This window comes from Strigops habroptila, chromosome 9 (assembly GCF_004027225.2).
Source record: "Strigops habroptila isolate Jane chromosome 9, bStrHab1.2.pri, whole genome shotgun sequence".
Taxonomy (NCBI): Eukaryota; Metazoa; Chordata; class Aves; order Psittaciformes; family Psittacidae; genus Strigops; species Strigops habroptila.
In genome coordinates, this window is record NC_044285.2 from 34,122,401 (window position 1) to 34,140,314 (window position 17,914).

The 17,914-nt window shown below is 42.6% G+C and overlaps 1 protein-coding gene and 1 long non-coding RNA gene across 5 annotated transcripts; one reads left to right on the plus strand and one right to left on the minus strand.

Annotated features, from left to right (window-relative positions):
* Positions 1–892: 892 nt before the first annotated feature.
* Positions 893–12,439, minus strand: LOC115613081 (A-kinase anchor protein 17B). 3 transcript variants are annotated; one of them, XM_030498125.1, is made up of 8 exons: positions 12,315–12,439; positions 11,221–11,317; positions 10,231–10,314; positions 7,351–7,470; positions 5,609–5,845; positions 3,875–4,760; positions 3,254–3,418; positions 893–2,697 (listed from the first exon to the last, which is right to left on the minus strand). In XM_030498125.1, exons 5-8 carry the CDS (start codon positions 5,696–5,698, stop codon positions 2,561–2,563), a joined length of 1,278 nt encoding a protein of 425 aa, XP_030353985.1. In that variant the 5' UTR covers positions 5,699–5,845; positions 7,351–7,470; positions 10,231–10,314; positions 11,221–11,317; positions 12,315–12,439; the 3' UTR covers positions 893–2,560. The 3 variants fall into 3 exon arrangements, 2 of the variants coding, with proteins under 2 accessions (XP_030353985.1, XP_030353984.1); XR_003993268.1 differs by lacking the exon at positions 3,875–4,760; XM_030498124.1 differs by having other exon boundaries at positions 3,254–4,760.
* Positions 12,426–17,688, plus strand: LOC115613086. Of its 2 annotated transcripts, XR_003993270.1 has the most exons (5): positions 12,426–12,725; positions 12,935–13,059; positions 14,240–14,346; positions 15,512–15,651; positions 17,274–17,688. It is a non-coding gene; the product is annotated as an uncharacterized LOC115613086 (long non-coding RNA). The 2 variants fall into 2 exon arrangements; XR_003993269.1 differs by having other exon boundaries at positions 12,622–13,059.
* Positions 17,689–17,914: the final 226 nt, after the last annotated feature.

The window sequence follows — 17,914 nt, forward strand, 5'->3', positions numbered from 1 at the left end:
TCTGGATTAAGGGCTTTGTCTCATAATTGCTGCATTCTTCTATTTCAAGCAGATGGACTGATATAATAATGAGCATTGTGTAATTCTACTTTAAAACCAGCCTGTAGGATTTTGACTTCAGCATACAGCATAAGGTACAGGCAACAGGCTGTGTGTTTCTGGTAACAAAGCTTACTTCAGACAGCTCCCTTGAGAAGACTTTTGTTCTCACTAGATCTGCCAGGAAGTATTTTCATTAGTCTGTGCAGAAGGTCAGGTTTGATTGCAGGACCCACAGTCTTAGCGCACTACTTCGTACATGTCAGAGTAAACAATGTTCCCATAAAAACCGCAACCTCTTGAAACACCCGCTGAGTACAACAGCACACACCAGGCTCAGACTGAAAGGTGTGAAATTATGCCAGCAATATTTCACATTTCTACTGCTGAACTATACAAATGCTGCTTTTAATGCATCTTTTTGCCTATAAAATGTTCCAATTGTGTAAACATTCTGTGATGCGACATTTATTCCTATAACGAATGAAATCTAAGCTACAAAGCTATACATTTCAAGAGTTTTAAAGCAAGCTGTTATATGTATCTTTAAAGGTTAGCCTTCAGGATAATTAAATTATACTGAACAGTCCAGCACATGAGAGGATGAGACTCAAATGAAGTGTGTTGATAGGAAATGTAAGGAATTAATAGTAAACCACTTAAAAACAGGCTTTAAATAACTCCATCTGTAAGCAAATAGGAAACAAAAGTTCTGTTTCAGTGTGAAGATTACAATGGTGTCTCACACTTCAAAATGCAGTAGTAGTACAATGAAAGTTTTACAAGGAATGAGGACTTGGAAAGATAGATTATTTGCTGTATCAGTTTCAGTCAATATAGGTGAATGCCAGAAGCGATTACAAACTGGTGTATTTATTTGTTATTGAATATTGTGACAACATGTTGATAAAGCACTGGAAATATACACTGAATTAAATCTTTAGTTCCTGCTCCCCCAGCCTAACAAAAAGAAACACTTCCTCACATGTAATGGAAAGGTCTGGCTCAAGGGAATTGGGGAGCTATGGACACAGAACTGCTTATAGACTGAGAGAGGGGCGAGGTTTGTCATCTTTAATCCACAGATATTGCATAGAGAAAAACCACCCTTGGTATGTCACACTGGTGCAACTGCAACATTGTACACAGTCAACATATACAATCATTGATCTTCATTATAACTGTATAAAATACTAAAAAGGAGACTTCAGAGGAGCATAAATGTTCTCCAAAATAGTCAGAAAATATTTCTGTCAAGAAAATAACATCTTTTTAGATAAAAGTAATAGATTAACAGTACTTTGAGTAGCAACCATTTGTCATTCATGACCCTGAAAAGGCACTCAACATCTGAACATGTGAACAGAGAAGACTGATAAAACCCAGCTTTAGAAACCTGTGGGAATCACCAGTATTGAACACTGGGGGAAATCTATCTACCACGAACAATTACAATGTATTTGTTATTATTACTATTTATTAGAGCAGAAGTTACAAACATGGGTAAGATTCTATGTAATGAAGGCAACATTATCACATTAACTTAGTATATTGACATGTAATAAATAAAGCATAGAAAATGAAAGCTGAAATAATCAGTGTATTTAACTTAGAACTGGTCTTCTACATCTTGCTAAGAGACTTTGTCCAAAAGCAATAGCGTCTGTCTTCTAAATATAGCCAGCTGAATAAATACAGATAGAACTCAAGCTCCTAGACTGCGTTTTCACATTTTTACCCACATGCAGCACAAGTTTGTCAACATTTCACAATTCCTCTGGCAATTATTTGTAAGCAAAGTCACACTAAATGGCAGCCTCACTGCGTGTGCTTTCAAAATCTCATGGACAAGTTTCCAACCCGCACATATGGGGACTGTCAGCACACTGACAGGCACTGCCCTTCCCCTGCCTAACATTCAGAGCTTCAACAATCATCCAGGTTCCTGGGAGAGCCACATCCAGCACAAGTTCAGTGAAATCCTTCCTCCCAAGGACCAGCAAGTTTTCAGAAACACCTCTAGAATTCTGAATAGAAAACAAGCATTTTTCCAGCGTGGGTTTATGGGATCTATTACTTGCCACAATCGAGAATAAATGTCCCCCACACCTTCCAGTCCCATCATTTTAACGATCTGATTGAGGAGGCACTTCATATGCTTGCTCTAGGATTTACATAGCTAAGTATTTTTCTCCTTATTATGAAATACTGTAACTTTGTATTTACACGGTTCCCTACATTTAATCAGGGTTTAACAATCCAAGATCTCAACCTGTATCCTTTCAAATTCTTAGCAACTGGTCCATGAAAGTTTGTCCGGCCCTAGGGAAAGTTTTGGTCCTTTGTTACCCAAAAGGCAAACACAGATTCTGGTTTTGTGGCTCACTACACCAGTTAGATATTCTAACCAAAGGAATTATCTAAGCAATAAAAAACCCCACTATCTCATGTACCTTTTAATCAAAGGGCTTTCTTCTCCCACTTCTATATAAAAAATTAAGAGCTGTTATATAGTAGCTGTTCAGCTTCCTCTTCTGGGCTCTGCTCCACAGAAAGTATCTGAGCAGGGGTCTGTCTGAATTATCTCAAGAGGAAATAGAGGGCATCTTCTGACATCTGTATCCATCTCTCTTCTCAACATTAATCTGCTCTCATCTCCTGTAGATAAATATATGGAAAAGTTACGTGAAATTAGTTTGTCAGAGGTTGGTGAGAGAAAGGGTATGGGGAGAGAGCTGTAAAGTATCTGCCAATGAACTGAAAGCACAGTAAATTGTGAAAGGGCTGTAACAACAGCCAGAAATGTAGCAATCCTGCATGAACATCAGATGACTACCTATATATAAAGTCACTAACTTCAGCCAGTAATTCCCACCCAGATGTACCACATATTGAGTTGCCTAAAAATGTTTTTAGCTGTCTAAAGCATGTTGAGTTGTTAGCATGCATGTTGTTATTAACAGAAGAACCACCTATCTGCCCATGACAGATACTTTGCTGTCCAATTAATAAGATGAATACTGCTCTTCAACCGCACCTGTGTGTAGTGTTTTAGCTGGAGAGAAGTCGCATTCCTTTTTTTTATGCCATGTTTATACTTCTTAATGCTTTTTAAAAACACCGCTCATCACTGTAAGAACTGTGGCAGTTAAACCTCACCTGCCAGAGACCTGTCAAATTCAGGCACCTCAGTTCTGGTGTCTCTCTTTCTCACCTGTCCTCTGCCGGGTCTCCTGGAGGGGTGAGCCATCACAAGGGGTAACATCTGGTGCTGCCATGGTGGTGTGAAGGGTCTTGAATTTCACCTTTTTGTGGAACATTTTCTTACATTTTCTTTGTATCTTTCTGAGCGACTCCAGCTGCACGCAACTGTCCGTCTCTGAAAAGCCACATTCATCAGATAAAGGATTAGAAGAAAGCTTTTTTCGCTTTTTCTTCATTTTGCGAGCATTCCTCTCCTCTTCCCTGGACTGTCTCTCGCTTTTCTGTCCTTCGTGCCTTAATTTACTACTAGACCTCTTGCATGACTTTTTAAGCTTATCTTCATGCTGCCTTGCCAGGCCCTGATGGGCAGAATTAGAACAGAAGCTACATTTGCTGCTTTCCTTCTCTTGACCTTCCAGAGTTACATTTTTAAGGTAAACCAGTAATTTTCTTTCCCCAGCTCTTGCAGGCAAGCAGCCTTTATTGCAATTGCTGTAAATTTCTTCACACCTTCTTTCTGTTCTCTTCACTGAGCTGCTACTTGCCTCTCTAAAGTCATCAGAATCACTGATCTCTTCCAACAAATCCTTTAATTTGCAAGCAGATCTACATGTTTTGCATGGTACAGTACCTTCATCGCTACCATCTTCTTGTTTGAATTCCTTATCATGAGTAACAGCAGTGCAATCCAAAGAATGATTCAGTCCAGCATGGGGTAAGTTATCAACAGCGAGCAAGTCATTCCTCTGCACTTGCAACTTTTTTGCAAGCCTCCCCCCACAGGCCTTGCTTTCTAACACCGTGTCCGTTGACTCAAGCTCCCCAACAGCAATCATCAGTCTGTCATCATCACCACTACTACAATTTCTCTTGTTGAGGTTTTGTACAGGACTCACTTCTCTGAAGTGCTGACCGTGTTTGTTACTCAAGCTGATGTCAAAAGCACTACCACCACCAGACACCACTCTCTTCCACCAGAACTTGTGCGCAGTGTTTTTTGGCTCTAAGCAAACACGTGCATAGCGCGGAGTCTGATAGTAGTTAAGTAAATAATGGATGAACTCATCAGTCTCATAAGCCTTTTGCTTTTTGCAAGAGTCTTCATCAGACACTGTCTGTGTGTGAGCTACATTCAGTGCTGGGCAGTCCCTTCCATCGAGAGGCTGGATGACCCTGCGGTCTTGCGTAACTGTAATCAGCAAAGATCCACAGCCAGGGGAGCTGCACACATCTCTGCCAGGCTGTCCGTCACAACGTGGGGCTGAAGAGGGGTCATTTAAAATCGTCCTGACTATATGACAAGCAGATGCATGGAAGTTACTCACATCTCCTTCCTCACTACATAAGCTGCTACCTTTTAGGGTTAGCGGGCACTTAAACTCCTCCTTATGTTTCAACTCTTTGTGCGTATGATAATGGGAGTTAATCAGTTCCTGATGTATGTCTGTTAATGCTGTTTCAGAGAAGGAATCGTCCTTCCTTACGCCCCATGAAGGATCCACTTTTTGACTTGCCAACTGCGAAACCAAGAAAATAGAAGTTTATTTACACATCACCTTCATCATTAAGAAGGCCAATGTCAGATGCTATGGGGCCCTAAACTCATGCAGAATGGCAAGGGTAGCCTCTGACTTCAACTCTTAGTAAATTAAAATCTTTCAGAAATCTTTAAGAATTGGTGAAAACACACACTTGTTAAAAGCTGCAAGCAAATTTTTCTTAGCAAATAATGAAGACAAAGCCATCTTAGCAGCCCTGAGAAATTAAAACACCTGTTTTCACTTAAAACTGTTAGCCCAGAGCACTAAAATAATCCTCCAAACACGAATCTGTGTGCAAAACACTCACATTTTTATCATTCCCCTGCTGACTTTCTCAAGACGTTACCTGAATCAAACTGAAATAAAACTGATAGCTTAGTTTTGGAAACTAAGAACAAAACAAAAGAAAGTCTTTGAGAAATGCAACTGGTGTAATCTGTGTCACTTTAATTGTGTCACTTGCAGAACTGAGACCAAAACAAATGGAGATACCATCATTTGCATCCCCGCCCTGAAACTCCTTGTTTGCAATGCTGGATCAAGTCTAACAGAGCTGATATAGCCCTTCCAGACCTGTTTTTACTGAGTAATGACAAGACCGGGAACAAGCATCAAAGGCAAAGTTTCTGGGTGGAAATGCACTACCTTTGCTCTCAGGGCAAGACTGAGAGCAGATTGTCACAAAACTTAGCCCTCAGGCCTTCTCAGTGTTCAGTCAGTACCCAGGCATTCATGTCAGCATCAAGACATCAAATGTCTAATGAATTATTCAAGCTTTAATAAATATCCTTCAAAATTTAAAATATGTTTTAAAATAATCTTACTTTCACATGGCTTAACAGCACTGTAAGCAGTCTGACAGCCTCCACTCTTCTCTGAGCTAGCAAGGATTTCCTTTCTTCCCATTCAGGCATATTCTCTGGCCACTGCTGTTCTTCAGCTGGTACCTTCTGCTGCTTTGGGGGATGTTTCTCATCTCCATCTATCTGCCCCTCTTCTCTCCTCTTGAGCTTAGCTTTCTTTTTTCTCTCTCGAACTTCTTTTCATCACCACGTGTTTTTCTAGGTAATTATCAATATGGGACAATTTAAATGACACTTGGTTTACATTTTGAGTCCTGGGGATTGGATGCAAGTGTTTGAAGCGCTAATAATAAGCAACCAGTCGCCAAGAATCCACATGTAGCTAATAAGGAATCTTGTTTGTTAAATTAACAATGTTTAAAAAAACATGGCACATAGATGACAAGCACCCAAGTGAGCACACGTTTAGAAAGTTTTTTGTCAAATGGTTTGTATTCTACAGTTTTCTTTATGAGCATTGCCAGGACAAAAGTCACATCATCTTTTGTCTCCAAAGACACACCTAGAGATTAATCATCTGAATGCAGGTCTTAAATTACCAAATCTCCCCTACAGATTAGCATAAGGGTCCCATTTAAGAGACATTACAAGACTATTACAAGGATGTTCCATTACTGCTGAGCAGCACTTACACTGAGTGAGGGCCTTTTCTGCTCCTCACCCCACCCCACCAGCGAGGAGGCTGGGGGTGCACCAGGAGTTGGGAGGGGACACAGCGGGACAGCTGACCCCGACTGACCCCAGGGATATCCCAGACCGCGTGGTGTCATGCTCGCATGGGAAGCTGGGGGAGAAGGAGGAAGGGGGGACGTTGGGAGTGATGGTGTTTGTCTTCCCAAGTCACTGTTATGTGTGAGAGCCCTGCTGTCCTGGGGGTGGCTGAACACCTGCCTGACCATGTGAAGTGCTGAATGAGTTCCTTGCTTGGCTTTGCTCGAGTGCAGCTTTTGCTGTACCCACTAAACTGTCTTTATCTCAAGCAGGAGTTTTCTCACTTTTTGCCCTTCTGATTCTCTCCCCATCCTACTCTGGGCAGGAAGAAGCCAGCAGCTGTTGCAGGGCTTAGTTGCCAGCTGGGGTTAAACCACGACAAGCTGTCACTACTTTCTGGAAACCTTATCCTGTAGAAAGCAGACCTTCTACACAATCAACATGATACATCACAGAAAACTCCAGAAAATGCAAAGTGTTCACACAATTAAGTGTTTAAAAGTATTTTTTGAAAGTTTGGACCTGCCAGCCAGCTAGGAGGCACCCAGAAATGTACATCACGTTAATTTTTCTTCAAGGCATGAAGATATTAATTTGTGATGTTGCAGCATAGAGCAATACAAACAGCCCACATGCAGAATCTTAAGCAATCAAGCCTCAGGGCAGTTTGAGAGCAACAGCTCTCTGACATCACTCCAGGCCCACAGAATCACAGAACAACCCAATCCAAAAGGGACCTCAGGGTGTCCCTAATCCAAACTTTCTCATAACCAGACTCCTCCATCTGATGCCTTACACACAGAACCATCATAATGCTTTTCTTTCCAACAGGAATACAATTTAAAACTGTGTAATATTGCTTCAAGTTCTCCAACTCCTGTTTCCTCAAAGCCTGGATTTTTACAGTAGCCACTCCTCCTGGATTTTACTTGGTATGAGGTAGTGCAACAAATCTCAAGAAAATGGGACAGTATCTAAAAATACACTCTCACCTTTCAACCTCCTCTCTTTTCCCCCCTTTTTCAAATGTGCTCCTGTTCTTGCAGCTTTAGTTTTTCCAGGCTTCTCTTTCTTATGGGTCTTTCACTAAAATGTCTGGCACCAAAAGTCACCTGTGACAGAAGAAGCAGAATCAGACTTAGCAGTCCAGTTTGCCATGTATTTATACAAACACAGACAACCTGCTGAGCAAATGAGAGACCCTAGGTGGCTACCAAAATACTACTACACTCATGAGAGTAGCCTCTCTCTACCCCGGCGTACCAGAACATCTCTTCTGAAGTGGACACTGAGTTGGCAGTCAAGTCCAAGCACCCTACTTCCAAAAGTCTCCTCGTGTTGTGACATAAGTGGCTCACAATCTGACATCATACCTTTGGCCAAACATGTTCCTGGCGTGCCCTTCAGGGGACTCAAAGTTCAGTATGCTCAGCAGAGCATCCCTATCTGCAGGACTCAGACAGTTCTGCCAAAACTAGTTCACTAACTCTTACAGCAATATCTTTTGGATCAAATGCTTGCTTTCTTGCTTAAAAATTGATAAATTCTGTTGATGTGTACTGCATTTAATCAGCTTCAAATGCCCAGATGTGACTACACTAAAAGAAAACAGGCAAACTGCATCAAGGTGTATTTACACTGAAAATACAGGTAATATGAAGTGTTATTTCCAGCATTGAGGGTAACATTTTAGGGTCACAGTTTAGAAATTACCTGCTATGAAAAAACAGCAAACCAGGGTACACTCTAGTAAGTACTTACAAAGGTAAGCTATTAGGTGCTGAAATCAAGCTTCCAGATTGCAACTTTTCTCTTACATTTCCACGCTATGCATAGCACTTAAATGGATTCATCTCTCAACACACTTGAGCAAAAAGGTACAGAGAAAAGAAAGGTACCCCTTACTAGCTAAGAACCACATAAATTAGGGCAGCTGCTGCACCTACTTCATGTTAAACAATAAGAAACCAAGGATCTGTCAAGGAGTCTTCACCAGCTCCTGAGATCATCTCCCAATTTCAGTGCCAACCACACTAAAAATATTTACAACTTTAAGCTTACCCAGACCAATTTTTCAGGAAATCAAAACAGTAAAATGCTCTTTTTTTGATTAAAGGACTTAAGTTCAGGTAGATGAACTTCATATATCAGTATCCCTATACCCAGCACAGACAGGATAATCATAAGAGGTTTTTTCCCCTCACATGCTTAAGCACCGAAAAACTTTACAGAGTGGCTTCCCCTGTTAGCAAAGACTTCTAAGGCCGAACTTCAAGTTTAAAAGAGCAGAAGTTGGCAAACTACCATCTGTGCCAGTTTCTTCCACAAAATCTCAGCAGCTAGTTACAAATAAAGGTTAGTGTATTTTAATGCTGTCCATATGCCGTAATTTTCTTTCTTTTTAGCCACCATTTTAACATAAATAACAGACTAAACCAAAGGAGAAAAAAAGATGCATATACACAGAGAACCGCAGGAGTGCCACATTAAAGCTTCCACTGAGGCAACATGGAAAAGGTCTGTAAGGTGGTTGTCACAGGTTAAAAACTACACTGCCATTACTTAAAAAAATACCTGTTTGCCTTCAATATAGGCATCTACATGGGAAGACAAGTGCAGTTCAAGAAGCTGTCTGGTAAAAGAGGGTGGCTATACTTTATTCAGAATGATAAAAGAAAAAAAGACCCAATACTTATGTACTGAAGGAAAAGCTAGTGTAATTAATAAGAAAAAAGAAGAAAAACAGAACAGTAATCTCTGGAAGCAACAGTGTACAGCACAGACTGCAGCACTGAATCGTTCCTGTTAAGGAACTATTGCCAAATTCACTCAGAATTAACCACAACTTTGTCACTAAAGGCTGAGTATCTCAGGATTAATTTCCGAACATAGCCATGTACGTAGACAGACACATCTTCAGCATCTCACGTAAGCAAAGCAATTACACCCAAAGTACTGACTACAAAACTGGAAGAATAAGTAGTCTCTAGAGTCCTTCCTGCCCACCGTGCATTAAGATAAAGAGCTTCCTAAAGCTATCTGTAATGTATCAACTACACTTTTTCCGTCACACTAAGATTTGAGGTGCAGCATATTAATACATCCAGGATACTGATGCTGAAACCTGCAGCTGGTGTACCCACCCAAGAGCTTGTTCTGTTTTACAAGTACATCCTCTATTAAACCAACAGATACCATCCTGCCCTTGCAAATCTTTGTTCACTTATATCCTTACACCATCTCAGCTGTAACCATATTCCTACTACTGCAAGAAATCACCTGTAAGTAAGCCCAAAAGTCTCTTCATAGAGCCAAGTAAGCTATAGTGGTTTGCCAGCGCAGACCATTATCCTTGCTCCTCCCTACTGCTTTTCACAGCCAGGAGCTCTTCAAGCACCAGAAATGTATTTCTCATCACATAACTGTGTACAAAGCACAGAATTATTCACTGGCTGATCCACTGGGTGGCTGCTCAGCAGCATGGACTTTTGGAATCAATCCTGACATACTAATAAGCTGTTATCTTTACTTTAGGTTTTAGCTGTTCCAACTGACAAATCTCCAGGAACTTGACATTCAACCCCTTTACCAAATTATTATTTCCTTTTAGCTATTCTGCCATGGTTATAACATCAGGACACATTTGCCCTTGCACTAGGGTTTACTATCCTAACTGCAGGCTAAACTGTACCATGCCACCCTTGCATGCCCTTCTTCTGTGATCATCTGCTCTGATACCCTGATATATACTAAAAAAACCAAAACAAAACAACACAAAAAAAAAACAAACCAAAAAAAACCAAACCCAAAACCAAAAACAGAATAAAAAAAGGATGTTACTTAAAAGGATAAAGAGGAATCAAGATACTGACCTGGGACTCCACAGATGTGTGTTCAATTTCCAGCTCTGCTGAGGAATTCCTGTTAAATCCAGTAAATTCCTATGTCTCAGGGGCCTAAAATAATACAGTATTTTAGAACAGATTCAAGCTGATCAGGACCACAACAGGCCATTGAATCACTTACTCTGGCCTGTGCTAACTGTATCGGACTGAAGCATCTCTTCCAGGAAGGAACCTGGCTCTGGTTTGAAGGCACAATATGAAAACCTGCCACTTCCCATAGGCAGTTTGTTCCATTCCTTACTTATTTGCTGTTTGAAATGGAAGCAACTTCCAGATACTATTTCTTCATAAGCCTTCCTCTTCTAGATTCGCATCCTTTTAACATCTAGGTGGTTTTATGGGCTTGGGTGGGGGGGTGCGTGTGTATGTATTCCTCTTACATGTTATAATCCAGGTGCCTCTCAGTCATCTTTCTTACATAAAATATACAGCTTGAGCTCTTTGAGAGCTCACTCACAGCCCCCTCCTTCATTGTGAGCCAATTTCTTCAGCCCCTGAGTAATTTTTGTTGTAATATTCTAACACTCTCCAAGGTAAAACAATCCCAAATGTGCACACAGTATTAATTTGGTCAGCACCATACACAGCAAATTGACTCTTTTAAGGCTACTTCCTATCACCATTTAAACATCCCCACAACCCAAGCTGCTACTGATGTACAATAACCCTTTTGTAGGCTTAAAGAAAACCATGCGGATAAACCTGAAATGATTTTTCTGAATACCTGCACGATCCTTTTTACATTGACTGAATTATCTTAGAACACCCTAAAACATGTCACATGAGTGAATAGCTCAAAACAAAATTACACTTTAAGGAAACATTAATAGCCTGGCAATATCTAACCCGAAAAAACGCATATAGTCCATATGAGCAAAATGCAAGTAGTGAGAATAACTGGATCCAAAGGTGCCCGTCACATCTGCTCACAGTACAACTAGCTGAAACAGCTCTTACCATCCCCAGTTCCTGCTCTGGTCACTCATGCCAGGCTCTGGGCCATCACAACTGTTTCTGAGTCCATACCATCAGCCAGGTCAGGAAAGAGATCCAGCTTGGAGAAAATAAAAATAAATCTTATTTAACCTTATTTAAAGGTTACTTTTCAGGCAGTTGGTTTCCCTGTCCTCATACACAGCACAGCCCTGAGCAGTTCCACCAGCCGAGCCAGAGGAGAGCTTGAGGCAGAGGAAATACCTTAATTCCACAGAGGTGGGTATGCAAGAGCACCTACAAGCAAGCAGCAATGTGGCAAGTGTTATGTACTGATCCACAGCAGCAGAAAGAGCTTTTCCCACCGGAAAAATGCGTTTACGAGAAAGAGTCACTTGGAGAAGTTTAAACAAGAGTTTTAAACAGATTTTTCTACAGACAGGACTAATTTATTCAGCTTGCTCTGTTCAAAATTAAGGGAACAGGAGAGGTGATCAGAAGTGCTGCTGTTCACGCAAATATCACAATAAAGGGGCGTTTTAAAGCAAACGCTCCTCACGTCGCTACTTCATGCTGCGTTTTGAGGTGGGGATAAAGAAAACGCAAGCCAACCCCATCTCAATGGACGCCGCCGCCGAAAGGCCGCGCTCCCCCTGCTCGGGTCCGAGCTTCAGCACTGCAAGTCGCGTTCCCGCACCCCCGAGACCCGGGCAGGAAACCCCCGGGCCCACTGACCCGCGACCCAGGGTTGGGGCGACGCTCCTCCGGCCGAGCCCGCCGCCGCCGCGGCAGCCAGAGGGGAGCACGGCAGGGCCGCGGGCTCCGGGATGCTGCCGGGAACCGCTCCACCCCCCGGAGCCTCGGCAGGCGCGGGCTTGGCGCGGGCTTGGCCCGGCCGGCACGGAAGGGAGCGGCAGCCCTCCGAGCGCGGCCCCTTCCCCACAGGGGCCGCTCCCCGGCGCCGGAGCCCCCAGCACCCTCCTGCCGCAGCTGACTTCCCCCGAAGGAGCGGGGCACCGAGCCCGGCCACCCGCCCCAGGGGCGCCTCCCGCAGCGGCGGGCGCCCTCCGCCAGCAGCGCCCCACTCCCACAGGCCGCAGCAGGCCGGCTCCCCTTACCCCTCCAGCTGCCGCCGCCGCCGACCACCCGGTGCTCTTCCCGCCGCCACCCCGGGGCGGATCGCGGCGCACGCCGGGTGTGGCGCGGGACCCGCCTCTGGGGCGCGGCGCGGCACCGCCCGCTCCTGCCGCCGCCTGGCGCTGGGCCGGGCCCGGCTGCTCGCCTCGACCCTATCCCCGGGGGGCGCTGCGGCCGCGGGGGCCGTTTCATGGCGGCCAGACCGTAGGGAAAGGGCCGCCCGGGCGGCGTGGCTGTGTGGGGTTTCACGCTTGTTCCTGAGGAAAGATTCATAAAGCGGGGCAAGGCGGAGCCGCAGGAGGTGAACAGTGGCTTCCTGCCCTGCTCTTCGCCCCGAAGGGCCCGTGGCTGCTCTGCATGCCCACCCTTGGCTGGAGCCTGCCTGCTGCCAGGTATCTTTGGCCTGCGGTCACTGTGTGTGTGCGTTGTATAAAGAAAACCCCTCAGCAGTTACCTCGTTCAGGCAGTGTGAAGGCCTAGCTACAGGGGGGTGATGCGATACCATGTTTTTCTTTGTCCTGTAATAAAGGTAACTCGTCCATCACTACTTCATATGAGCAGTATGTGTGTGAGGATTAATTTCAGCTTTTCCCTGGTTTAGTATAAGCTTGTACGTGTTTAAGCAGTGGAAATGCGGCACATCTGTCTCTTGGTCGTATGGCAGTCAGCGCCCTGCAGCGGAGCAGCTCTCCAGGGTGTCAGTGCCTCGCCAACACACTGTTGAAGGTACTGTCCACACTTTGCAGTACTTCTTTACTTCATAAACAGACACCTTATCTCTTCTGTTGTGCTAGTATGGTTGTAACTGTGATGGTCGATGATTGCAGGATGCACACAAGGTTGGGGCTGTTGGCAGAGGCGTGTACCAAGCACCTCTTATCTCAGATGGTCTAATTGCTGTGTATGCAATTACAATCTGAGAACAATTGTTACATGTATATTTATCATGAAAGTGTGTTTCTGTTACAACTTTGTGTGCAAAAAGCATGTCTGTGTTTTCTCACTATACAAGTTGATATGATAACGATACTGCCTTTGCCTACAAATGTTTTATTGGGGTCTAGTTGCCTTCTCCACAGTTGTGGGTTCTCCTTGCATTGGGAAGGTTTTCTAGGAGTATATTATACACTGACATTTGTTTGCATTTTTCATCCTAAAAGATAAAGTTGTGTTTTGATGGTACAAAAGGATAAACTGAAAGATACTGTCTCTAAGTTACGGGATTTTTTTCCTTTCTATGTGTATTTTTCCAAACCCAAACAGACAAAGTGGAATTTGAGATCAGTTTGCAGCTGCAGGGTCATTATATTCATCTACTCTGTACCTGCTGTTTTTCTGAAGATGCGATAAGTTGAGAAACCTTAATGTTTTAACTCTTAAATAAAAAGCTTAATGTAGCTGTTTCTTTCAAGATCTGAGAGTGGGGTACAGAAATAAAAGATAAGATATACACCCACTAGTTCAGGAGACAATGCTGTTAATATTTTGTTTTTCCTATTATGAGAGGGGTTATACAAAAACTACATTTCCATTTCTATTTTCATTGGCAATTATTTTGTAATAATGAAATGACAAACAATGAATAGAGTTCAAGTTTTATTTTATACTGAGCTCTGTTAAAACTCTGCCACAAATACCTATAATTTTGTGCTGCCAGTGCAGTGGTTTTGAGGCTTTTGGTTTCATTTTCTTAGGCTTATGACTGGCATAAGAATGCTGTCTTCCTTTTTAAGCACAATGTGTTCCAACCCAGTGTTAACACATCTTAGCACCTCTGCTACCAGAGGTACTAACTGATACAGAGAAGTAAAAAACTCATACTGTGCCTCTTGGTTGCAGAAAAAAACCACAACGATTTCCTACCTGTGATTAAGCAAATTATATGTAAATATATCCTGTATTTCAGAGAGCAAACTACTGGAAACTGAGGTGTTTTGCAATTGTGGAATATCCTGCCTCCTAGGATCAAGCACATTGCTGGAGCAGCATAGTGAGTTACACTGCGAATGAACAGTAAGTTGTATTTCCTCTGGCAAAGGAGACAGGGAAACCTGATGTTAGGAAATTACTCTGGCAACATTCTCATGTTGAGAAGTGCTATGTCATGCTAATTAAGAGCGCCACATCCAAAACTGATGAAAGGATGATTCAGTTTTACACAGTGGATGAAGGAACTGATTCACTTTTACACAATGAATACTAAACTGTGGAAATCATCACTACAGAAAAAATATGGCAGACTGAGCACCTTTCTTCAGAAGTGGATTGGGTGTTTATAGAGGCAACGAGAAAATATGGAGTTTTTTTGCAGATACAATTTTGAGCCAGTATTAGCTATCTCAGTTTATGCAAAAGATAAAATGTCTGAGACATTAGAGATCTCGAGTGGCATAGTTATCCCACATCTCCCTCTTGCAGAATACTTTCACTTTTCTCTGCAACCTACAGTCTTCTAGGCTTTATCCCATCTGTTACCTACCTAGACTGTACAGACCCTATATTTTCTCTACTCTTACAAAAACTCTCTTCTTAAAAGTGAACAGCAAGGAAAGGTGAAACGCTGCCTGAACAACCCAAGTGATGTCTTTGAAAATCAGTTTAGGCAAAACTGGTGCAAAGGACTGTGCAGAAACAGCTCATTTGTTTATTCTGGGTTTATTCTAATTTAGCTAAAGTGGATTTGAGGTAAATCAACTTTAATTCACAGGAGTGTTGACACAGATATTGCAACATCATAACTGATTACATTTCACTTGCTTTTGATTTGAAGCCTGGCAACCAGTGCATGTAAACAAGCTTTGCCTGGGAGCTTCAGGAGTAGGCTGGGGAGGAAGGTGGTTGGAAGAAGCTTTGGGCATGAAGCGTGTTTGAGTATGTGCAAGTAAGAACCTTGGCTATGGTTCTGCCTGTGGCTTAGTAATGTCATTCCAGGAAGTATGTCCGGATGTTACATATTGCTCAGTCTATAGGTTGTACAGTCTATAGGAAAAAATAAAACCTCCGTCTTGTATTTAATGTTGAAATAGAACACCAAGAACCGTTCCAAGGGACATTAGGAAACTTCCATAGTTTTGTCACATAAATAACAATAATACAACCTTGCTTATTGCAGATGGCTGTCTTTGCAAGTTTGGCTCACGAAACTAATTTGTGGACTGCTGAAATATTCTTTCTCTAGAACTGATGTGATCAGCTACTGAATGAGAAGCAACTTAACTCCACAACCACTTTCTAGCCAGGAACACCTGAATGATGGATTGAATACTGTTATCCACTGGCTGGCTGCAAGAAAACCTATTCAACTTACATTTCTTTAAGGTAATATTAAAAAGTACCTGGTGGTGTTTTGGTTTGGTTTGGTTTTTAACATGTTTAACTTCCCTGCCAGGGCTTTCTAATCAGCCTGTATGATGATGGGTTTAATCTACAACAAGGTTACCTCAGAAATACTTTTTATGTAAGTGGGTGATTGGTACGTTTTGGCTTTAAGCAGAACTAGTCTCCATAACATAAGCTGTCCAGCCAGATGAAATACAATAATTTATACAGAAAGTCCAGAATACACTATTCTTAATATAATTTGGTTTATAGCATTTCTGAGCTATGGTTAGAATGCATGTCAATGGCATTAATTCTAGCATGAGCTTTTCGTTGTAGACACAGATTGAAGAAGTTTCTTGGTTGCTTCCTTTCTCTAAAGTCTGCTTTACAACCAGCAAAGCCAGCTGGCACTGTGCATAGCTCTCAGTACAGAAGGGCAGGCTTGTGACTGAGTAACAGGAGCAGGACTCCAAGGTTCTATTTCTGGCTCGGTAGCAGGCATCCTGCGTTGTCATAGGCAGGTCTTCTAATTCTCACTATTGGTCATCTGGACAATGCAACTGCCTGCTGGAGCAGCTTCTCCTCCTCCCACCAGTGAAGGAGGGTTGGACCTCAAGCATTTTGTTGCCCTGGGAGTCTCCAGCAAATGTCCTGGAAAGCAGCGGCAACTGAACACCTCCAAGTAGTGCTAAATTTAGAGCTTTCTAACTTGTATGTGGGGATGGCATGGGGTGGAAAGTGGGTTCTTTGACAGCTTTATTAATTCTTCCTCCCTGACCTCAGAAGTTCCCTGTGAGACTTTAAACATACTCTTGTTAGGCACTGTTCGAGGAAGACAGGGTCAGAGTAGAATGGAATTTAATTTGACATTTAAATGACAGCATGCTCCAACACCACTTTTATTAATAACACCAGTGTGTGACAGATTTCAGTGTCGTGCCTGATTCTGATGTTAGCCACAACTATATTACCCTGAAGCAACTCATTGATAGTGACCAAACTACTTGCAGAGTTCAAAAAATCCCACCCCAAAACCCCACCAAAACCAATCCAGAACTTGATGTTCTCACTGCAAGGGTGTCTGAGACACTTAAAAGATGGCATGAGTGGTTAAAAGGCATATGGTAATGTGAGATGATGGCAGTGTAGGAATTATTAAAGAATTAACTAGCAGTTACTTTAAAGACACTGTACATTGTTCTTTATTAACTACAACTATGTAAGATGAAGTATAAAGAAATATACAGGTTATCTTCTAGTAAATAAAAGTGATGTTCAGAATAGTTCTTACAAAGGACTCATCTGCATAAAATGTATGTTGAAGGAAATTTAGTCTCCAACTGTAATAAAAACATATTTTTATATGAATAACAAAAGCATCAAAAGAAAATCAGTTCTCTCAGAGGATTCACTTGCTTTGGTTGTTTCTGCAGTGATGGCTTGTGAGGTACAGGAAACTAAGTAGGACATAAACAATGTAACCTTGACTGGGCTGTCAGAAATGGTGACAAAAAGATGCAATTTCAAGTATTATTTTTTAGTAATCTTAGATCCTGCTAGTGACAATCTGTTGTCTAGTATTGTTTTTATTATTTTAATAACTGGTTCTATTTTGGCAGGTCCCTTTACACAGGAAAAAATAACAGGCAAAGTCACACCAATCACCATGTTCTCCAGGGTTTAGATTGTGCTGCGGAAGGCTGACATCATTTGCCGATTCATTTTATCAGCCAGAACAAGTACATAAAAACTCAACCAAAAAAAGGGAAATGGAAATGGGAAGACTGGGTGAAAAAAACCTGTGCTCAGGAAGAATCTGAAGTTGAGGTTTGTCTTGTGCAGATGAGCAAGAAAGGCAAACCCCTAGAAGAAATATCACCCTTTTATGGTTAGAAGTCTTCTGTTTCCAAGCAGTATTAATGTATAAGCAAGTTTATACCCATTTATTGTTGTCTTGAATTCTTCCTTTAAATAGTTTTTTCTCCTCCATGATGATTAACTACTTTCTTCCCACCAAGGAAATACAACGTCCTTTCCAACCCAAACCATTCTATGATAATGTAATACTGTGTGAGTCTGAATGCACGCAGGAGCAGCGAGCACTGCGGCTCTGCTCCATGCTGCTGCCGCCCAGGCCCGAGGCTTACGGGCCCGCAGCACCCTGCCCGCGCCAGCTGACCGCCTGGGCGCCAGCCGCCACGAAGGACGGGGCGCTCCCTGGTGGCAGCGCTGGGCCGGAGGAAAGGACGCGAGGAGGCCC

Bases quoted from the DNA above. Each gene is read 5' to 3' on its own strand.
- LOC115613081 (XM_030498124.1), bottom strand. From the start codon at position 5,698: ATGCCTGAATGGGAAGAAAGGAAATCCTTGCTAGCTCAGAGAAGAGTG. The intron at 4,761-5,608 runs GTAAGATTATTT...TTGGTTTCGCAG, and splicing joins TGCTGTTAAGCCATGTGAAA to TTGGCAAGTCAAAAAGTGGA. The intron at 2,698-3,253 runs GTGAGAAAGAGA...ATTTATCTACAG, and splicing joins GGAGACCCGGCAGAGGACAG to GAGATGAGAGCAGATTAATG.